We start from the raw sequence: 22,828 nt of genomic DNA, 5'->3' as shown, positions 1-22,828 counted from the left end.
AATAGTTCATTGGAAGCCCTGACAACCTGCAAAATATGTTGAGACTGATCTTTTCCCATGGTTAATGTAATTTGGTCAGGCTTCAACCATCATTGCTGACTCCACTAATTCATTGATCTCTACTGTGTGAGCAGCATTGGCCTGGTGCAGATATGCTCCCTGCAATGAGTAGGGAAAGATTATACCCTCTCAGGATCCCCTTCCCTCTTACAGGAAAGAGAAGAGAGACCAGAGAAATGGCTCCTTTCCCCAGGGGTATAAGCAATGGAAGAGAGGACAATATCAAGTCAGCACATGGGTTGTCACTCACCTAATTTATTCCTCAATTCACCTGGAAAAGAGAAAAGACTACATCAATAACGACTCCTTTTAAACACTTCTTCAGTGTTTCCCTGAGACTATGGACATACAGATACTTTGTAAATGAATTACACTGTGCAAAATCTATGTTCACTTTAAGTTACAAAAGAGCAAGACAACTAGATAAATAGATAGCTGGAATAATTCATGGAAATGATGGGTGATTGATCATCACTGACAGATATTGGTATAGAATTTGCTTTGGCTCTCCAATGGCAACTAATGACGAGTTCAGAGTCCAACCCATAGGTGCTAATGTATCAGTGGTTCTGTCCTTCTCTACAGATTCATATGAACAGGGAGAAGGCCACTATGGGTGAGCAGTGTGGGGAGATGCAGTCTGTCTGCCTGCGTGTGCTACATTCCCTGATAAGGCTGAGGATGAAAATGGACAGTCAGGATCCCCTTCCCTCTCAGATGCAGCCCAGGAGAGGTAGGGGAGACAGCACAAATGGGTCCCTCAATAAATATCCAAGGAATAGGTATGGAGGGCCATAGCAAGGGTGCACATACGTCTTCACTGATGTAGCTCCTTATTCACCACAGCCGTAAACAAAGGTAGCACTGTCAGCATTTTAAACATTTGTTTGGTACTTTCAGTAGCACATATTGCTGTGAAATTCATCAAAAAGTGTCATTAAAGGGATCTTAAATTCTGGTAAGTAATGGGAGAACGTCATGAGACCTTTTCAATATGGGTTGGGTCACTGGAAGACTCCCCAAATCTTGTGAAATTCTTGGCCCCCCTTATCCCTGCTATGATAGGGCTGATGACACACTCTCAGGATCCCCTTCCCTCTTGAAGGCAGTCTCAGAAAGTGAACAGAGACCAGAGGAATTGCTCCTTTCTCCAGGGAAAGGATACAGGAAAATATCAAGTCTGTACATGAGTCGTCACTCACCTAATTTATCCCTCAATTCAGCTGGAAAAAAGAGAAGACTGCATCAGTAATGACAACCTTTTAAACACTTCTTCAGTGTTTTCCTGATACCATGGGTTTACAGATACACAGAGCCTGGGGGGACATTGTTTTCTGTGTCACCCTGAAGCAGTGTAGTGTTCCTTCATGGTCTCAGCTCTTATAGTGCAGGCATAGCTCTAGCAGTTCTTTCTTCCTGCTCTCTGCCCCTACAGGTCTGTTGTGCAGCATTTCTATTCAGTGCATGGAGCAGGCAGCTGTGCCCAGGTTCAAACTGCCCTTCATACTCTTGGGTGATGTGCAGAGAGCAGGGGAGTCTTTAGCTCCATGATGCACAGGAGCTCCAGAGACTCCTAATTTGGATCCTCTTCTTTGTATTCTCCCAAGGCTGTGTAAATGTGGCCAGGGAACTAGACAAGCTCACCCATTTCCTCTTCGAGTTGCTCTGCAAAAACACAATGGCGAGAAGGAAGGAAAAGTTCAGTCTCTTTCCATTTCTATGCAAATTGGGGTTATGGAATGGAATCATTTTGGATACAATCATAACAGGGTTGTTAACATCACAGAGCCTCCCTCAGCCATCAGAAAATAGGGATAAAATTTGATGCACATATCCTTATGTAGATGAAAGAATAGATTCTAGTATATTTTTAATCGCCTAGTATCTTCATGTTTACAAGTAGTTGCCAAAATGGGTAAAGACTGCCTCGTAGTCTCCAGTGTGAGAAGGGGCCACAGTCATTGTCTCCTCTAATCTCCCATGGAACACAGGGGGAGGAATGCCCTGAAATATTTCCTGTTGCAACTAGAGCAGATTGTTTGCAGACTCCTCCCTTCTCCATTTTTTGACCAATGCCAGTGTTTAGAGCCAGTTCACATCTAACTTACAATGACATCTGTCATGAAAGAAGCAATGAAATGACATTCCTTTCATTGTGTGATGGTCCATTTTAAGTTTCAGAAGGAATCATTTCCATACCCGTATTCCCTTCCTGTATGCCTGTTAGGTTTACCATAGGCTTGTCTATTCAAGAGCACTTCTCTACAGTGCAGTAACTGTCCCTCTGGGAATAGAAAGGACTCTCTTGACAATACAGATAACCCATCTGTCAGAAGAGCAGTAGCTAGGTTGATGGCAGAAGATGTCCATGAACCTGGCACCATTTACACCAGAGGTTGGCTATACTCCATGCTTTCCCATGTGGACTGGCAAACCGAAGCAGTGCAACACAGGTGTGACACGCAGTCCTAAGTGCTGTTTCCAATCCCAGTGAATGTCAGGAGAGAAGGGAGTTATTTTAGCCCTAAATCTTTCCTCTTTCTATCATAAAAGGCTTATGAGCAATTGAAGTATTTCAACGTAAAAAACACCCCAAACTTACCCATTCTCTTCTGCAGATTTTCTGTGAAAAAACAAAGACATGATTTATATTATTGATGGACACATTTGTTATAGAAGAGCTAAGAACTTACATGATCTGTAAATTGTATTTCCAGGTGTGTTGCATCAGCAGAAATGCACTATGCCACAGAAAAGTTCCTTCAAAACTGTGTGTGAGGGCACCATAGTCTAACAGAAGTGCTGGTGATAAGTGTTGCGGGGAGGGTCACAACAGGTATTTGGGAAATGGTCAAGGGCTTCAGCTTTCTCTGATATTAATGGAGGAGGAGCAGGGTCTGGAATGGAGGCTGAGTTCAGAAGGGACCTTGGACTAAGGGATTGGGGAGAGGGATCTAGGAGGGAGTTTCGGTAAAGGAGGGAGTTGTGAGCTGGAGCAGGACACTGGAGAGCAGAAGGTGTAAGGTTGGGAGTAGGTGTGAGTACAGAAGAGGATTCTGTCCTGGAGGAGGGCTGTAGGACGAGGTGAGAGATCTGGGAAAGTATTGTGAGGTGTGGCTGGAATGCAGGGTTTGGCTTGCGGGTGGGTGTAGAGGATTGAGTTGTGAGGATAGGAGAGGGTTGTGACCTCAGGACAGGTTTATGGAATAGGCTGTGTGTACTGGAGTGGGGGGTGATGAGGGTTTGGGTTACATGAGCTATAGGTACAGAAGAGATGCTGAAGGCTGGCTGAGAGGGACAGAAGCAGGTTCTAGCTGAGTGGCACTGTCCTATCTGAATGCTGTGAGCTTAGAGGGAGAGAGGAGGGTTCATTTACTGACTGCCTGTACTGAAAATAGGCAGCTCCCTTTGGCCAGAAACTCACCAATGGAACTGAAAGATTGTGCTGGTGCTGGCTATAGGATATGAAGCCCCTCCCCTGTGAACTCGCAGAATTCAGATAGCTGTTCCGAGCAACAAGCAGGTGCGGGATAGGCAGGGACCCAGGTTGAGGGCCCCGTTGAGTCTGCAGGCTGGATCAGGTGCTTTGACAAGCTGGATCTGTCTTGGGGCCTGTATTTTGCCCACCCCGGTCAAAAACCAGAGTGTGAATGAGGTTTCTTCAGGCAGTAACATAAATATGAGCCATAACTGGTGATGGGCTCAGAGCCTTTACCGACTGGTCTAGCTGTCATGTAGACTTGTTGCATATGCCCATAGGGGGCAGAAACAAGCGCTATTTGGTGAAAATAGCTCATTGAAAGCCCTGACTATCTGCACAATGTGTTGAGACTGACCTTTCTCCATATTAAGTGTATTTAGGTCAGGCTTCAGCCATCCTTGCTGTCTCCACTAATTCATTGACTTTTACCTCTCACATTTGTATACAGGCATGGTTACCTTGTGCTGGGTGCAATGCCTTCTGAGCTAGGAAATATCACTTTTATGTTTTATAAGCAGAAAATCCTGTAAATTTTATGTCATTACAGTCTTCCCTGGACTTCAAGCAGAGAAATGAAACTATCAAGAAACAATGCAAAAATAAGCTGCGTAAAATATATATTTTTAAATTCTCTTTCAAATGGATTAGGATGAACAAGGTAAATCTAACCTGGTTCAGCATGACCTCTTTTCCTTTCTGTATCTAGGGAATGAAACATTTTTCAGTAACTAAATGGTTATATTTCTCAGGTCTATCCTCACAAAAACATCTCACCATCACCAAATCTAGCAATCACGAATACTCATGACATGCAAATGTTCAGTTCCTTTAGAGGTGATCTTCTAAGGAAAACCACACAATCACAATCATGCTTTTAAAATGATCAGTAATAGACAATCTGCCATGAAACTTTGTAAATCATTCCAATGCCATCTAAACACGTCTTTTTGTGCAAGTAATAGAAAAGTAGCCATATTAGTCTGATCTTGCTAAAACATCCACACCTCAAGCACATTTTTGTTCAAGAAAATTTACAGTGGAATGGCAGAACGGAAGCATTTTTCAGTATAGGTATTCCTCCTTCTATGAGCAACTATTCTTGCACAAAAACAAAAGGAAAAACCATGTTGCACTTTCAACCATGTTGAAAGGCTACATCTACACTGGCATGATTTTCCAGAAATGCTTTTAATGGAAAAGTTTTCGGTTAAAAGCATTTTTGGAAAAGAGCATCTAGATTGGCATGGATGCTTTTCCACAAAAGCACTTTTTGCGGAAAAGCGTCTGTGCGAATCTAGACGCGTTTTTGCGCAAAAAAAGCCCCGATTGCCATTTTAGCCATCAGGGCTTTTTTGCGGAAAACAGTACTGTGCTGTCTACACTGGCCCTCTTGCGCAAATGATTTGCGCAAGAGGGCTTTTGCCCGAACGGGAGCAGCACAGTATTTCCGCAAGAACACTGACAATCTTACATGAGATCGTCAGTGTTCTTGTGGAAATTCAAGCGGCCAGTGTAGACAGCTGGCAAGTTTTTCCACAAAAGCAGATGATTTTGCGGAAAAACTTGCCAGTCTAGACACAGCCAAAAAAGCCTTTTCACTGTAAATTTTTTTGCACAAAAATGTGCTTGAGGTGTGGATGCTCCATGGGTTTTTGCATAAAAATGGCCATTTTTTAGCATAACCCCTGTAGTCCGGACGTAGCCTCTGTCTTGCTGAAGACTGCATCCAGAGCTCACTTCATGGAGCAGGGAAATATACTAAAACTCAGACTGCCCTTAATCCTCTCCCTTAGACACTTTTTGCAGAGAGCTTTGCAAAAGAGCTCCAGAGACATCTTGGGTGGCTCTCCGATCCCCATGCCATGTAAACATGGTACAGTATTTCTGCTGCTTATGGAGCTTTATGAAACCACACAGAATAAAGGAAGTGGCTTTTTGAGTGTCTGTGTTCAGTAACTACGACCAACTCACCCATCTGTTCTTGAAGTTTCTCTGGAAAAATGTAAGGGAAATAAGAAAAAAATCACTTCATGCCATTTCTGTACAGACTGCATAGATGGACTGGGATCCTTTTAAATTCCATAACAACTGGGTACTAAGTCTCACAGAGCCCTTATCAGTCATTCAGTGCATAGTGCTGGTATTTCATGACCATCTTACCAATAATCAGCCATGTAGCTCAATAAATTATCATAGATAAGAAGGTAGGCTTATGACTGTGATACTCATATTTATGGAAATATATTCTGAATATAAATATACTTAACTTTAATATGGTTTATGAAAAACAGGACAACTAATCACCTGAACATGTATATTCTATTCATGTTCATGTATCATTCTTTTATGATAAGTTAGGAATATTAAAATGAGAAGTCCAATAGCACAGATTTATTTGTTAGTCTCTAAGGTACGTCTAGACTACAGGCTTTTGTCGACAGAAGCTTTGTCGACAGATACTGTCGACAAAGCTTCTGTCAACAAAGAGCATCTAGACTACATCCAGTTCTGTCGACAAAGCAAGCCGCTTTGTCGACATGACAGTGTAGACGCAAAGGACAGTGTAGATGCAATAACGCCTTCTGTCGACAGAACTCTGTCGACAAAAGGCATTATTCCTCATAGAATGAGGTTTACAGCCGTCGACAAAACTGCTGAGTTCTGTCGACGTTATGTTGACAGAACTCAGCGGCAGTGTAGACGTAGGTATAGTTTTGTCGACAAAAGTGGACTTTTGTCGACAAAACCCTTTTGTCTAGAAACACCCTAAGATGCCATAGGACTTCTCATTGTTTTTGCAGATTCAGACTAACATGGCTACCCCTCTGACATTAGGAATATTAAGTGGCAATCCATTTTTTAATTCTAGGTATTCTAATGAAAGCTTCAAAAGGGTAGCTGAGTTAGTCTGCAACTGGTTAAACTTAAAAATCAATAAAAAAATTAAAAAAACCTCCATTTATCTGAAGAAGTGGATTGTACCCACAAAAGCTCATAATGCCATCTAAATGTTTTGTTAGTCTTTAAGGTACTGAAAGACTATTCTTTGTTTTTTTGGTTTTTCCAATGAAAGCTGTTAGTGGTATTTAAGGAATTTAATATCCTGGTCATTCAAGACAATGATTTCTAAATGGCTTTGTTTTTCCCATAAACTGTGGCTGACTCTACAAAGACATGTGACCTCGCCACCTGGTGCTGGAATCCATCTTGAATGTGAATTTTTTTTCCATTGGGATGGGGAAAATGGAAAAAAAGACTTCCTTTCTAGGGAAATTCTATTTAAGAGATGGGAAGCCATCAATGATCATCTTCATCTGGCTCTTGAAATTGCCTCCTCCACTGTAAGATAATAGACAAGAAACTCTTATACCCTGGCCAGAGGAAAGATCAGTCGTCACTTGAAGGATTTTACCTGAAATAAGGAGTAGGGTCCAAAATATTATTTGTGACATATTATCTTAGTTTATTAGGGGTAACTGGTGTGCTTTGTATATTTTACACTAGTAATTTACTTTCATCTGTCTGTTTTAACCTGCAATCACTTCAGTCCTACTTTTTATACTCAATAAAAACTTTTATTTATTATTAAACCTAATGTAAACAATTAGGTAAAACAAAAGCTATAGAACTGTTTTGAACGAGAGCTCATCATTAAGAAAACAATCAAATCTGATTGCAAAAACTGGAATGGTGGAGCAAACACTTTGTTTATGTGTTCTCAGATCTAATTACTCTCACTGGTAAATCTGACACCTTATTTGTAATCTCAGTATTTCGCTTCCTCATCTTCAGTCACCACCCCCCTGTAATATAGCCTTGGCAACTTTTTTTTTCTAAAGAGACAAAGAAGAGAGCCAGTAACATTGGTAGGATGTACTTTGTCCCTCTTCACTGAACACAAGCAATATAAGAATATCCCTGGAGAAGTTGGAGCAATTTTTGTTATGTAGACTGTAACCATTCAGTAAACTAGTCAAACTCACCCATTTTATCCTTGAGATCCTCTGTAAGAGACAAATGGGGAGAAGCAGAAAAGAGTTCAATGAATGTTCATTTAGCTACAAACTGAATGGGGCGAATAGGATTATTTCTTTAATGAGTACTATAAATATGGGCCATGGTTGGTGAGAGGCACAGAACCTTCTCTGACTATTGGATCTGTGATGTTGTCTCATGCCCATTCCCCTACATAGCGGAAAGACAAGATTCTATTTTTTTAATAAATGAAATAATAAACTTCACGACCACAACTAATTATTAAAAGAGGCAAGTAAGACAAATGAATCTCCTTTAATACGTAGTATCTGCTGGGAAATGTGCAGTAACACTCCTGATATCACAGCCTGTATTCTGTTTCCATATCAGTGCAGAGTCCTTTTACTTGCTCATTATCGATTATTCTTTGTCTCTGTGTACAAGGGTTTAAGGTTCTTGTGGGATTCAAAATAATAATGGGAAAGTCTATTTAAATTTCAACAACTTGACTGCGGACATATAACAAATATTCACCTATGGTGCTAGCAAAGTAAGATTTAAAAACATCTCCAGCATAAGCAGAAGAAAGGAGCAGTGGTTAATAAAGAATGAGCCATTTACTTTTCCTGATTCAAGACACTCACATGTCATTAGAGTGAAAAGAAGAAAAAATGGACACAGACTTACTTATTTTCTTCTCCCAGTTTTCTAAAAATGAAAATGTTGACTTTAAGTTAAAAAAGAGCAAGGCAACTTGATAATTAGATAGCTGAAATAATTTGTGGTAATGATGATTAAAGTTTGGGTGACTGAACATCACTAACAGATATTGGTGTAAAATGTGCTTTGGCTTTCCAATGGCGACTAATGAAGAGTTTTGAGCATGACCCGGAGCGGCCAACATGTCAGTGGCTCTATTCTTCCCCACAGATTCAGATGTACAACAGATAGAAAGCCACAATTGGTGAGCAGTGTGGAGAGATACAGTGTGTCTGTCTGGAGCAGCTGCATTACCTGCTAAGGCTAAGGATGAAAATGTACAGTCAGGATCCACTTCCCTACCAGAGGCAGCCAAGAGACAGAGGAGAGACAGGAAAAGAGCCCCCCTCTTGGCAAATATCCAAGTAATTGATGTGGAGGGCCATAGCAATGGTGTACATAGGCCATCATTGACCTAAGTCCTAATTCACCACATCTGTAATCAAAGCCAATGCCGACAGCATTTTAAACCATTCTTTGGTACATTCCCTAGCACATATTACTGTGAAATTCAACAAAATGTTGCATTAAAGGGATTTGAAACCCTGGTCAGAGCCGGCAGAGCCTCATAACACTTTTTTTATATAGGTGGCGAGAAGAGGAATCTTGGGAACTCTGTGAGAGGGGACACTGTTTTCTCCGTGTTCCTGTGGCTGTGTGGTGTGTCTGCATGGACTAAGCTCTTGCATCTCAGGCACAGCTCTAGCAATTCTGTCCTCCTGTCTCCTGCCTCCAGAGCTCTGCCAGGCAGCATTTCTATCCAGTGCATGGAGTGGGCAGCTGTGCCCATTGTTAGACTGCCCTTCATTCTCTCCCCTCTGAGATGCTGTACAAGGACCATTGGAGGAATGAGCTCCTGATGAACAGGGGCTCCAGGGACTTCTGGTTGGGATCCTCTTCTTTGCTCTCTCCCAAAACTGTGTAAATGTGGCCAGGTAACAAGACATGCTCACCCATTTCCTCTTCAAATTGCTCTGCAAAAATACAATGGAGAGAAAGAAGGAAAAATTCAATCTCTTCTCATTTCTGTGCAAATTGGGGTTACGGAAAAGGATCTTTCTAGACAAAGTCAACTGGTTTGTTAATGTCACAAAGCTTCCCTCAACCATTGGAAAATAGGGCTGAAATCTGATGCACATCTGCCTACATAGACGAAATAATAGATTCTTCTATATTTTTATTGGCCTAGTATCTTCATGTTGGCAAATAGTTGCCAAAATGCGTAAATACTGCCTCCTAATCTCCATGATGAGAAGGGGCCACCATCACTGTCTTGTCTGATCTCCTGCTGAACACAGGGGAGAGGAATGCCATGAAAAAGTTCCTGTTTGGACTAGAGCAGATAGTTTACAGTCTCCTCCCTTCCCCATTTTTTGACCAATGCTAGTGGTTATAGCCAGCTCATACCTAATTTACAATGATATCTTCCATGAAAGAAGCAGTGAAATGAAACACATTAGTCAATGTGTGATGGTCCTTTTTCAGTTTCAGGAGGAATCGTTTCCATACCCACATTCCCTGCCTGCCTGCCTGCCTGCCTGCCTGTTAGGTTTACCGTAGGCCTGTCTACACGTGAGCACTTCTCTACAGCTCTTCAGTGCAGTCATTCCCACTCTGGTAGTGGAAAGCGCTCTCTTGACAATATAGAAAATCCACCTGCCAGAGGGGCAGTAGCTAGGTTGATGTCAGAATATGTCCATGAACCTGACACTGTCTACACCAGAGGTTGGGTTGGCTATCCTCCATGTTTGCCATTTGAATTTTTCATAGCCCTCAGGCACCACTCTGAATTGACTTACAATTTCATTGCAGATGTGTTGGGAAGGCTGATATTCTTGGGCACAATTGGATAGCAACATGGAGAACAATTTTCAAATTAAACAAACGGGAGCAGTACAACACAGATGTGGGATGCAGTCCTGTGTGCTGTTTCCAATCCCACAGAATGTCAGCACAGAAGGGAGCATTTTAGCCCTAAATGTTTCCTCTTTCCATTGTAAAAGACTTGTGCACATTTGAAGAATTTCAAGGGAAAAACAAGAGACTTACCTATTCTCCTTTGCAGGATTACTGTGAAAAAACAAATACATGATTTATATTATTGATGGACATGTTTGTTATGGAAGAGCTAAGAAGTTACATGATTTGTAAATTGTGTTTCCAGGTCTGGACGCAGACACGTCTTCCATCAGCAGACATGTAATATGCAGCTGTAAATCTCCTTCGAAGCTGTGTGAGGGCAGCATAGTCTAACAAAAGGTGAGTGATAATGTTTGATGGGTGTCATAACAAGAATTTGGGAAGTGGTCAAGGACTGCAGTTTCTTTGGATTAATGGAGGAGGAGCAGAGTCTGGGATGGAAGCTGAGTGCAGAATGGAGCTTGCAGTAAGGGATTGGAGAAAGGGTTTTGGAGAGGAGGGAGTTTTCGTAAAGGAGGGGGTTGCGAGCTAGAGCAGGAGACTGAAGGTGCAAGGAGGTATAGGATAAGGAGTAAATGTAGGTACAGAAGAGGATTTTGTCCTGGAGGAGCGATGTAGGAAGATGCGAAAAGTCTGGGACAGGATTGTGACGTGTGGCTGGAATGCAGGATTTGGGTTGTGAGTGGGAGTAAAAGGTTCAGTTGTGAGGATAGGAGGAGGTTTAGAGCTAGAGAACAGGTTCAGGATAGGTGTAGGTGCAAGAGAGGGGCAGAGGGCTGGGTGAAGGGGAGAAAAGCAGGCTCTAGTTGAGAGGCACTAACTTGGGCGGCTCCTGAGCACAGCCCAGCCTCACAGCTTCTGCAGCCAGAATATGTCTGAGGGACCATGCCCTCTCTGAATGCTGTGAGCTCAGAAGGAGGGAGGAGGGTTCATTTACAGACTGCCTCTCTTGCAACTGACCACTGGAACTGAAACTTTGTGCTGGTGGCAGCTACAGTATATGAAGCCCCCCTCTCTTCTGATCTTGCAGAATTCAGATAGATGCTCCAAGCAGCAAGCAGGTGCAGAGTAGGCAGGGATCTGGGTTGAGGATCCCACCTTGACTGAAGGCTGGATCAGGTGCTTTGGCAGGCTGGATCTGTCCTGCAGGCTGTATTTTGCCTACCCTGGCCAAAAACTACAGGGTAAATGGAATCCTTTCTTTTGTCAGTACCAATGATATGGGCCTTAAGTAATGTCAGGCACAGAGCCTTTACCAACTGTTCTAGTTGTCATCTAGACACGTTGCATATTCCCATTGAGGGCAGAAAAAGGAGATATTTTGGAGAATAGCTCATTGGAAGCCCTGATTATCTGCAAAATTTGGTGAGACTGTCCCTTTCCCATATTAAATGTAATTAGATCAGGCTTCAAACATCATTGCCGTATCCGCTAATTCATTCATGTTTACCAGTCACAACAGCATGCAGAGCAGAGTTACCATGTACTGGGCACAATGCCTTTTGAGCTAGAAAATCATCACTTGCATATTTTAAAAACAAAAAATGTAGTTAAATGTTCTGTCATTACTGTCTACACTGGACTCAAACAGAGGAATGAAACTGGCGAGAAATCAAAGCATGTTTACTCAGTAAACAATGCAAAATTAAGCTATACAATATTTTGTTGTTTAAAAATCCTCCTTCAAAAAGATTAGATGGACAAGGAAAATCTTACCTGTTTCAGCATGACCTTTTTTCCTTTCTGTGTCTGGGGAATGAAACATTTTTCAGTAACTAAATAGATGTATTTCTCAGGTCTGCCCACATAAAAATATCCTGCTATTCCTTTCTCTTCCAGATTAAGGAGGCTATTATCAAATACTTGTTCCCCATGTACATACTCATAGAAGTTAATTAGTCCCCTCCAGTCATTATAAAGTTAAATTCTTTAATTCCAGAATTCTATTATTCTAAGACATGTATTGGAATCCATTAATGATTCCCATGGCTGTTCTCTGAACCTTCTGCAATTTAATAACTTCACTCACTAAAGATCATATGGAATTGATGTAGGATGGTATCATCTGTCGTATTCATGCACAGCTTGGATCACAAAACAATTAATTGCAGGGAAGGAACAAAATAACCTGAGAATATTTAGTTCAGACCCAGCAGAATGTATAATCCCTTTTGAACAGAACATGTGCTATTACTGGAGTCTGCTGAACATTTTTGACAGGATCTAAGAGGAGTAAAAGCTCAAGCAAATGGTCATATTCCCAATTCTGGCTCTCAGGCTCAAACAGATAACAGGAAACAGGCCACATTTCCCATGCCGCCTGCTATGTGTGAGCAGTTCTGTCCTGGAGCAGATGTGCTCCCTGCTATGGATAGGGAAGATAACACACAGTCAGGATCCCTGTCACTCTTAAAGGCAGTCTGAGAAAGAGAAGAGAGACTAGAGAAATGGGTCCTTTACCCAGAGATATAAACAATGCAAGAAAGGACAATATCACATCTGTACATGGGTCATCACTCACCTAACAGATTCCTCAAATCAGCTGGAGGAAAGAAAAGACTACATCAATAACAACACCTTTTAAACACTTCTTCAGTGTTTTCTCTGATACCTCAGATGTACAGATACTAGGTAACTGAATTACATTGTGCAAAACCCATTTTGACTTTCAGTTAAAAGAGTTCAAGACAACTTGATAACTAGATAACTGGAATAATTCATGGTAATGATGGTTCAGAGTTTAGGTGATTGAACATCACTAGCAGACATTGGTGTAGAATTAGCTTTGGCTCTCTACTGGTGGCTAATGAATTGTTTGGGGACAGACTTGTAGTAGCCAATATGTCAGTGGTTCTGTCCTTCCCCACAGATTCAGACATACAACAGGGAGAAATCCACTATGGGTTAGCAGTGTGGGGAGATGTAATGTGCTTGCCTGGAGCGGCTGCATTCCCTGCTATGGCTGAGGATGAAAATGGACTATCTGGATGCCCTTCCCTCTCATAGGCAGCCCAGGAGAGGGAGGAGAGACAGCAGAAGTGACCTACTCAGCATATATCCGAGTAATAGGAGTGGAGGGTAACAGCAAGGGTTTACGTAGGTTTTCACTGACCTAAGTCCTTACTCTTCACAGATGTAAGGAAGCCAATACTGACAGCATTTTAAACGTTTCTTCAGTACTTTCACTAGCACCTATTGTTGTGAAATTCAGTGAAATGAGGCATTAAAGGGATTCAAAATCCTGGTAAGTGACAGTAGAGCCTCATGAGACCTTTTTCATACAGTTAGGGGAGACAGGAATCTTGGGAGCTCTGCAGAGGAGGTGGTATCCAGGCCTGGGGGACACTGTTTTCTGTATGTCCTTTCGGCAGTGTGGGGTGTCTGCATGGCCTCAGCTCTTATAGCTCAGTCACAGATCTAGCAGTTCTGTCCTCCTGCCCCCAGAGCATTTCTCTTCAGTGCATGGAGCTGGCAGCTGTGCCCATGCTCAGACTGCCCTTCATCCTCCCCCTCTCGGGTGCTGTGCAGAGACTAGGGGAGGGCTCATCTCCATGATTCACAGAGGCTCCTGGTTTGGATCCTCTTCTTTGCACTCTCCCAAAGTTCTGTAAATGTGGCCAGGGAAATAGGCATACTCACCAATTTCCTTGTGAAGTTGCTCTGCAAAAATACAATGGAGAGAAGGAGGGAAAAATTCAGTCTCTTCCCATTTCTATGCAAATTGGGGTTATGGAATTCAATCACTTGAATACGAGCATAAGCTGTTTTTTAACTTCTCAGAGCCTCCCTCAGCCATTCGAAAATAGGACTGAAATTTTATGCCTATATGTTTATGTGGATGAAAGAATAGATTCTAATATATTTTTAATTGCCTAGTATCTTCACGTTTACAAATTGTTGCCAAAATGAGTAAATACTAACTCAGACTCCAAAGAGGGAGGTGGCCACTATGATCATCTTATCTGATCTCCCTCGTATCACAGGGGAGAGAAATGCCCTGAAATAGTTCCTGTTTAAACTAGAGAAGATTTTTTAAAGATTCCTCCCTTCTCAATTTTTCGACAAATTCTAGTGGTTACAGCCAGTTCATTCCTCACTTAAAATGATCCCTGCCATGACAGAAGCATTGAAATGACTCACTTTAGTCAACATGTGATGGTTCATTTTCAGTGTCATGAAGAATTATTTTCATACCCACATTCCTTTCCTGCCTGCCTACTAGGTTTACTGTGGGGTTGTCTATACATGAGCAGTTCTCTACAGTACTTCAGTGCAGTCACTCCCCCTCTGGTGGTGGAAAGGGCTCTCTTGAAAATACAGTTAATCCAACCATCAGACGGGCAGTAGAGGGGTTAATGACACATGAACCTGGCACCGTCTATACCAGAGGTTAGGTTGGCTACACTACATCATTTACGGTGAGGATTTTTCATAGTCATCAGCAACAATGCTGAATTGACTTAGCTGTTCTCTGAAGATGTATTAGTAGAGCTCATATTCTTGGAGACATTTGGACAGCAATGCAGAGAACAGTTTGCAAATGAAACAACTTGGAGCAGTACAACACACATGTGGTACACAATCCTAAGGGCTGTTGCCAGTCCAGGAGAATGTGAGGAGAGAAGGGAGTACTTTCGCCATAAATCTTTCCTCTTTGTATTGTAAAAGGCTTGTGAGTAACTCAAGATCTTCAAGGTAAAAACGACACACTTACCTATTCTTTTTTGCAAGTTTTCTGTGAAAAAAAATATTTATATTATCGATGGAAACTATTGTCATGGAAGAGCTAAGAAGCTGCATGATCTGTACATTGTGCTTCCAGATGTGGATGCAGAAATGTATTCCATCAGCGGAAATGCAGTGTTCCCCTGTAAAGGTCCTTCAAAGCTGTGTGAGGACAGCAAAATCCAACAGAAGGGTGGGTGATAATTTTTTATGGGGTCTCAACAAGACTTTCGGAAGTGGTCAGGGGCTGAAGCTTACTCTGATATTAATAAAGGAGGAGGAGGGTTTGGGATGGAGGCTGGGTACAGAAGGAATCTTCCAGTAAAGGATTGGGTAAAGGGACCTAGGAGTGAGTTTCAGCCAAGGAGGGTATTATCAGCTGGAACAGGAGACTAGGTTGCAGAAGGAGGTATAGAGTTGGGAATAGGTACGTGTACAAAAAAGGGCAGAGAGCTGGGTGAGGGGGACAGAAGCAGGCACTTACTTGGGTGGCTCCTGACCAGCAGTCCTACCTAGCAGCTGTGAGCTCAGAGGAAGGGAGAAGGGTTCATTTACTGACTGCCTGTCCTGTAAAAAGGCAGCTCCCATTGTCCAGAAACTGACCAATAGAACTGAACGATTGTGTTGTTAGTGGCTACAGTGTAGGAAGCCTCCCTCCCGTCTCAACTCACAGAATTCAGATAGCTGCTCTGAGCAACAAGCGGGTATGGGCGAATGCAGGGACCTGGGCTAAGGGCCCCACTGAGTCTGCAGGCTGCATCAGGTGTTTTGTCAGGCTTCATCTCTCCTGCAGGTTGTAGTTTGCCCATTCTGGTCAAAAATCAGATGGTGAATTGGATGCTTTCTTCAGGCACTACCATAAATGTGGGCCATAACTGGTGATGGGGACAGAGTCTTTACCGACTCTTCTAGTTGTCATCTAGACTTGTTGCATATTCCGACAGGTGGCAGAAACAGGTAATATTTTGGGGAAGTAGCTCGTTGGAATCCATGACTACCTGCAAAACTTGGCGGCTGTGTCTAGACTGGTCAGTTTTTCCGGAAAATTAGCCGCTTTTCTGGGAAAACTTGCCAGCTGTCTACACTGGCCACTTGAATTTCCGCAAAAGCACTGACGATCTCATGTAAGATTGTCAGTGTTTTTGCGGAAATATTATGCTGCTCCCGTTCAGGCAAAAGTCTTTTTCCGAAAAACTTTTGCGCAAAAGGGCCAGTGTAGACAGCAGAGATTTGTTTTCCGCAAAAAAGACCCGATCACGAAAATGGCGATCGGGGCTTTTTTGCAGAAAAGTGCGTCTAGATTGGCCACAGACGCATTTCCGCAAAAAGTGCTTTTTCAGAAAAATGTCCTGCCAATCTAGATGCACTTTTCCGAAAATGCTTTTATCGGGGAACTTTTCCATTAAAAGTATTTCCGGAAAATCATGCCAGTCTAGACTTAGCCGGTGAGACTGCCGTTTTCCCATAGTAAAAGTAATTAGCTCAAGCCTCAACCATCATTGCCGTGTTAACAGATTCATTGATCTTTACCAGTCTCAACAGCATTCAAAACACGGCTATAAGGGCTGGGTGCAATGCCTTTTGAGCATGAAAACCATTACTATTTCATTTTATAAACAGATAATGGTGTTAAATGTTGTGTCATTACCGTCTGCACTGGACTTCAAGCAGAGGCACTAAAGTGGCATGAAATCAAACCAGATTTAGTCAGGAAATAATGCAAAAGTAAACTGTAAAATAAATTTTTAAAAAAATCCTCTTTCAAATGCACTAGGGTGGACAAGTTAAATCTTACCTAGTTCAGCATGACCTCTTTTCTTTTCTGTATCTGGGGAATAAAACATTTTTCAGTAACTAAATGGGTGTTTTTCTCAGTTCTATCTACACAAAAACATCTTACCATCACCAAACCTAACAATGACAAATTGTCACGACACACAAGTTTTCAATTCATTTACAGCTGATTTTCTAAGCAAAACCACACAATCATTCTTTTTAAATGATCAATAATATATAATCTGCCATGAAACATTGTAAATTGTTTCAATGCCATCCTAACACGTCTTTTTGCTCAAGAACTCTTGCTCAAAAAGGAGTTATTCCTCCTAGAAGGTGGATTACCTATAGCGCAAAAAGCCTTCTGTTCTGCCCTTCTATTGTATATTTTCTTGCACAAAAATGTGCTTTAGGTGTGGACTCGCTGCACGTTTTTGCGTAAAAATGGTCGCTTTTGTGTAAAAAACCCTGTAGTCTAGACATAGCCTCTGTCTTGCAGCCATCTGCATCCAGAGCTCAGTTCATAGACTCAGACAGCCCTTGATCTTCTCCCTTAGATATTTTTTGCAGGGTGCTGCTGAGAGCTCAGCTCCATGATGCACAAGAGCTCCAAAAACCTCTTGGTTTGCCCCTTATCTCCCCAGACCTCCATGCCATGTCAACATATGACAGTGTTCCTGCTGCTTATGGAACTTCATGAAACCACACAGAGAATAAAGGATGTGGCTTTTTGAGTGTCAGCGTTTGGTAACCTCGACAAACTCACCCATCTTCTCTTGAAATTTCTCTGAAAAAATTCAAGGGAGAGAAGAAAAAAAATCACTTTGTGCCATTTGTGTACAGACTGCCTGGATGGAATAGGATCGTTTTAAATACCATAACTACTAAATAGTAAGTCTCACAGAGCCTTTATGAGCCATTCAATGCATAGGGCTGGGATTTCATGACATTCTTCTTACCACTAATTTGCAGTGTAGCTCAATAAATTGTTATAGATAAGAAGGTGGGCTTCTGATTGTAATGCTCATATTTGTGAAAATATATTTTGAATATAAATATACTTAACTTAACTATGTGGGTGTATCATTCTTTTATGAGAAGTTAGGGATATTAAACCAACGAGAAGTCCAGTGGCACCTTATAGCCTAACAGATGTATTGGAGTATAAGCTTTTGTGGGCAAAGACCCACTTCGTCAGATGCATCAGATTTGTTAGTATACAAGATGCCACAGGACTTTTCATTGTTTTGGCAGATTCAGACTAACATTGATACCCCTCTGATACTAGGACTACAAACTGGGAATCGATTCTATTAATACTGGGTATTCTCATGAAGACTTCAGAAGGGTAGCTGAGTTAGTCTGTAACAGGCAAAACTTTTAATTTGTAAATGTCTTTGCTTTTCCCATATACTATGGTTGACTGTACAAAGACATGTGACCATGCCACCTGGTGCTGAAATCCATCTTGAATGTGATATTTTTTCATTGGGATGGGATGAATGGAAAAAAAGACTACCCCGCTGGGGAATTTCTACTCCTCTAATGTAAAATAATACACCAAATTCACAAAAATCTGTAAAGAGAGGAGAGATCAGCCTTGACTTGAAGGATTTTACCTGAAATAAGGAGAAAGGTCCAAAATGTATTTTGTAACATTTTATCTTAGTGTACAGTATTGGGGTAACTGGTACGTTTTGTTTATTTTACACTAATAATTTACTTTCATGTGTCTGTTTTCGCTTGCAAACACTTCAGACCTATGTTTTATACTCAATAAAAACACTTTTATTTATTATCAAACCTAATGTCAACAATTGTGTGTGGGCGTGGGGTGGGGGAGGGTAGAACAAAAGCTATAGAACTGTTTTGAACCAGAGATGATCATTCAGAAAAAAAAATCGAATCTGATTGCAAAAACTGGAATGATGGAGCACGCGCCTTTAAATCTGGAGATCTATTCACAGAGCTAATTACTTTCACTGGTAAAAACAGACACCTTATTTTTAATCTCAGTATTTTGCTTTCTAATCTTCAGCTACCTCCCTCCCCCTGTAACATATCCTTCGCCACATAAGAAAAGAGCAAGTAACATTGTTAGGATGTACTCTGTCCTTCTTCACTAAACACAAACAATATAAGAATATTCCTGCGATAGCTGGAGAAGTTGGAACACATAGAAGTACCAGTATTTTTGTTATGTAGACTGTAACCATTCAGTAAACTAGTCAAACTCACCCATTTTGTCCTCGAGATCCTCTGTAGGAGACAAATGGGGAGAAAGAGAAAAGAGTTCAATATATGTTCATTTAACTACAAACTGAATGGGGCGAATGGGATTACTTCCTTAATGAGTAGTATTAATATGGGCCATTGTTGGTGAGAGACACAGAACCTTCTCTGACTATTGGATCTGTGATCTTGTCTCATGCCCATTCCCCCAGATAATGGAAAGACAAGATTCTACTTTTTTTAATAAATGTAATAAGAAACTTCATGACCACAACTAATTATTAAAAGAGGCAGGTATGAAGCTCCTTTAATAATATGGTATTTGCTGTGAAAAGTGCAGTACCACCCATAATATCATAGCCTGTATTCCATTTTCATATCAGTGCAGAGTCCTTTTAAGTGCCCATTATTATTATTCTTTGTCTCTGTGTAGAAGGGTTTAAGGTTCTTGTGGGATTCAAAATAATAATGGAAAAGTCTATTTAAATTTCAACAACCTATGAGCATGACCGCTGACATTTAGTAAATATTCACTTATGCTGCTAGCAAAGTAAGATTTAGAAACATCTCCAGCAAAAGCAGAAGAAAGGAGCAGTGGCTAATAATGAATCAGCCATTTGCTTTTCATTCATCAAGACACTCACATGTCATTAGAGCACAGAAAGGAAAAAGGACACAGACTTACTTATTCTCTTTTCTGCAATTTCTGAAACTGATAAGGTGTATATTAATTAATACAGCACATTTTATCATAATACAGCCAAAGAGGAAGGTAACTAAAAATAATTTAAAACAAATATTGAGAGCTGTACTGCCTGATTAGAGAATAGTTGTGAGGGAGCAGTTGAGACTATATGCATCTCACAATCTAAGGCCAGAAGAAATCACTGTTTTGTGTGTGTGTGTGTGTGTGTATAAAACTAGTAACTATTAATTAATAAAAGAGACAGGTATGACACATAATGATCCCACATGTCTGACTGTACATCTTTGAGTCTGTTGATAGAATCATAGAATACTAGCATTGGAAAGGACCTTGAGAGGTCATCAAATTCAGTCCCCTGCCCTCATGGCAGGACCCAGTACTGTCTAGACCAGTGGTCCCCAACCTTTAGAGGCTGCGGGGCGCCAGGGGGCATGGCCGTTCGCCTGCCGGGCGCCAGGGGGCGGGGACACATGCACGCCCGGGGGCGGACAGCCCCCCCCCATAGCCGCGTGCTCAGGGGCGGCCCCCCCAGCAAGCGTCGTGCTCCCGGGGCCGGCCCCCCCTGCAAGCACGGGGGGCCAGCGCCCCGTCCAAATGCCGCACGCCTGGGGCCGGTGCCCCCTCCTCCCCCAAGCGCCGCACGCCCGGGCCAGCACTCTTCCTAAGCGCCGGGCGCTCGGGGCCGGCGCCCTCCTCCCCCCAAGCGCCGCTCACCCGGGCCGGCGCTCCCCCCAAGCGCCACGTGCCCGGCGCCCCCCTCCCCCCAAGCGCCGCGCACCCAGGCCGGCGCTCCCCCTAGTGCTACGCGCCCGGCGCCCCCCCCAAGCGCCGCGTGCCCGGGACCGGCGCCCGGGGCACGAGCGGCCAATTGGCGGCGCTCTCGGGGCAGCGCTTATCATGCGCCCCGGGCTGACTCCGGCACACAAATGGCTACCATCCTAGTTCGAACTAGTTCTAGGCTACCATCCTAGTTCGAACTAGGGTGGTAATGTAGTCAACCAGAGTTGCAAATGAAGCCCGGGCTTTTGAATTTCCTGGGCTACATTTGCATGTCGCCGGGCGCCGCCATTTTTAAATGTCCGCTAGTTCGGACTCTGTGCCCCGCGGCTACACGTGGCACGTACTAGGTAGTTCGGACTAGGCTTCCTATTCTGAACTACCGTTACTCCTCATGGAACTCCTCCCTCCACCGCAGGATAGGCCAGCCCACTACCATGAAGGATCTGGTTAGTCTCTCAGTCATCTACAGTAGGTCTAGGACGAGCTGTGAGCACAATTTGACCTCTTTTTGTTATTCTTGAATTGTGGCTTCTTAGAAATCCTAGTTTCATTCATACTTAAAAAAAAACCTTTTAAAAGTCAATTTTATTATAATTTTCATCAGCTTTGGGAAATTAGCCCTTTGAAGCCGAAACTATATGCATATTTGGTTGAGAATGCCTTCTATTTTCTCATATTGAATCTAATCATGGGATGATTATTGGGCCTGTGCAACTACAAATACCATGAGCAGTGATCAATTCATCTTGATCAGAGAGAATAAGGTGCCGAAGGAGTTATCGTGTGGTGGGTGCAGCGTTATTTAAGCAAGAAAGTCATTCTCTGTACCTTTTAGAAATTTTAATGCATGTTACCAAAAGCAAGGCAGTGAAACAGGCAAGAAAGCAAAGTATATTTACTGAAGAAACAGTGGAAATGTAATTGTTCTAAGAAAAATTACCTCTCTTGCAAATGAAAAAGTACATCTACAGGAAACCTTACCTGCTGGAGAATGGTCTCCTTTTCTTTCTAAATGTGGGGAAGAAAATAAACAGTTCATTGGCTAAATATGTATATATTTCTCAGGAATATACATGCACATATGCATGCATACCTTCCCCTCACTGAATACCACACCCATCAAAGCTCATGCGAAACATAGCTTTAGACTTGAATTGGAGCAGATGTTTTAGAAAGCTCCCCCACTGAATCTTGATTTTAAAACGACCAGTGACGGGCAATCTTTTTAAATTCTTCCAAAGGAAAATTAACATCACATTTAAAAATGTACAATTTAAGAAAATAATAAGGCAATATTGGATCATATGATGGTCCATCTAGCCCAATATCCTGTGTGCCAACAGTGCCCTCTGCTGCTTACAAAGCATGATCAAGTAATCATTTCTCTTGTTCACCAAGACAGATAGAGATCCTGGAGCGTACCAACAGAAAGCATGCTTTCCAGACTTGTAATTTTTCTTCTGGCTTTTTTCTGAATGCTCTCCAATTCGTCAGTTTATTCTTCAGCTGAGATAACAGAACTCAACACAGCCATCTAGACTTCTTACGTATTCTCAATGAGGGCAGAAACTGTAGCTATTTGGGGAAAATAGCTTACTGGAAGCCCTGACTACCTCCAAAACTTGGTGAGACTATCCTTTCCCCATATTAAATGTAATTAGGTCAGGCTTCAACCATCATTGCCGTATCCATGTATTCATTAATCTTTACCAGACACAACAGAATGCAAAGTGGTGTTACCCAGTGCTGCACACTATATATTTTGAGTTAGAAAACGAACACTTTATATTTTAAAAACAAAAAATGTAGTTAAATGATGAGTCATTACTGTCTACACTGGACTTCAAACAGAGGAACGAAACTGACAAGAAATCGAAGCATATTTACTCAGTAAACAATGCAAAAAGTAATCTATAACATATATTTTTTAAATCCTCTTCCAAATAGATTAGAATGGAAAAGGTAAATCTGACCTGGTTCAGCATGACGTCTTTTCATTTCTCTATCTGGGGAATGAAATATTTTTCAGGAACTAAAAAGGTAGATTTCTCATTTCTACCCACACAAAAATAACTTGCTATAACTTTCTCTTCCAGATTAACAAGGCTATTATCAAATACTTTTTCCCCATCTACATACTCATAGAGGTGAATTTGTCACCTCCAGTCATTATTAAGTTAAATTCTTTAATTCCAGAATTCTATTATTGTAAGACATGTATTGGAATCCATTAATCATTCCCATGGCACTTCTCTGAATCTTCTGCAACGTAATAACTTCACTCACTAAAGATCATATGGAATTGATGTGGGATGGTATCATCTGTCGCGTTCATGCACAGCTTGGATCACAAAACAATTGATTGCAGAGAAGGAAATAAATAACCTGAGAATCTTTAGTTCAGACCCAGCAGA

The 22,828-nt window shown here is 41.9% G+C and overlaps 1 protein-coding gene across 3 annotated transcripts in view; it reads right to left on the bottom strand.

Annotated features, from left to right (window-relative positions):
* LOC102450174 (uncharacterized) overlaps positions 1-22,828 on the bottom strand; it is a 50,479-nt gene that overhangs the window by 8,759 nt on the left and 18,892 nt on the right. For 2 of the 3 annotated variants that reach the window (XM_075914340.1, XM_075914342.1), the window contains 19 exons: positions 21,396-21,422; positions 19,614-19,640; positions 18,935-18,955; positions 17,463-17,483; positions 16,716-16,748; positions 14,910-14,930; positions 13,835-13,855; positions 12,717-12,737; positions 11,912-11,944; positions 10,325-10,345; positions 9,229-9,249; positions 8,204-8,224; positions 7,525-7,545; positions 5,513-5,533; positions 4,211-4,243; positions 2,663-2,683; positions 1,705-1,725; positions 1,263-1,283; positions 311-331 (listed from right to left, as the gene is read on the bottom strand). In XM_075914340.1, the coding sequence (XP_075770455.1) occupies positions 311-331; positions 1,263-1,283; positions 1,705-1,725; positions 2,663-2,683; positions 4,211-4,243; positions 5,513-5,533; positions 7,525-7,545; positions 8,204-8,224; positions 9,229-9,249; positions 10,325-10,345; positions 11,912-11,944; positions 12,717-12,737; positions 13,835-13,855; positions 14,910-14,930; positions 16,716-16,748; positions 17,463-17,483; positions 18,935-18,955; positions 19,614-19,640; positions 21,396-21,422 (447 nt within the window). Of the gene's footprint in view, positions 1-310; positions 332-1,262; positions 1,284-1,704; positions 1,726-2,662; positions 2,684-4,210; positions 4,244-5,512; positions 5,534-7,524; positions 7,546-8,203; positions 8,225-9,228; positions 9,250-10,324; positions 10,346-11,911; positions 11,945-12,716; positions 12,738-13,834; positions 13,856-14,909; positions 14,931-16,715; positions 16,749-17,462; positions 17,484-18,934; positions 18,956-19,613; positions 19,641-21,395; positions 21,423-22,387; positions 22,421-22,828 lie in introns of all 3 variants that reach the window. The other variant, XM_075914339.1, reaches the window with a different exon arrangement.

The sequence above is a fragment of the Pelodiscus sinensis genome, chromosome 33 (assembly GCF_049634645.1).
Source record: "Pelodiscus sinensis isolate JC-2024 chromosome 33, ASM4963464v1, whole genome shotgun sequence".
NCBI classification, from domain to species: Eukaryota; Metazoa; Chordata; order Testudines; family Trionychidae; genus Pelodiscus; species Pelodiscus sinensis.
The sequence above is the reverse complement of the archived record's forward strand: the minus strand, read 5'-3'. Positions and strand labels throughout refer to the sequence as shown.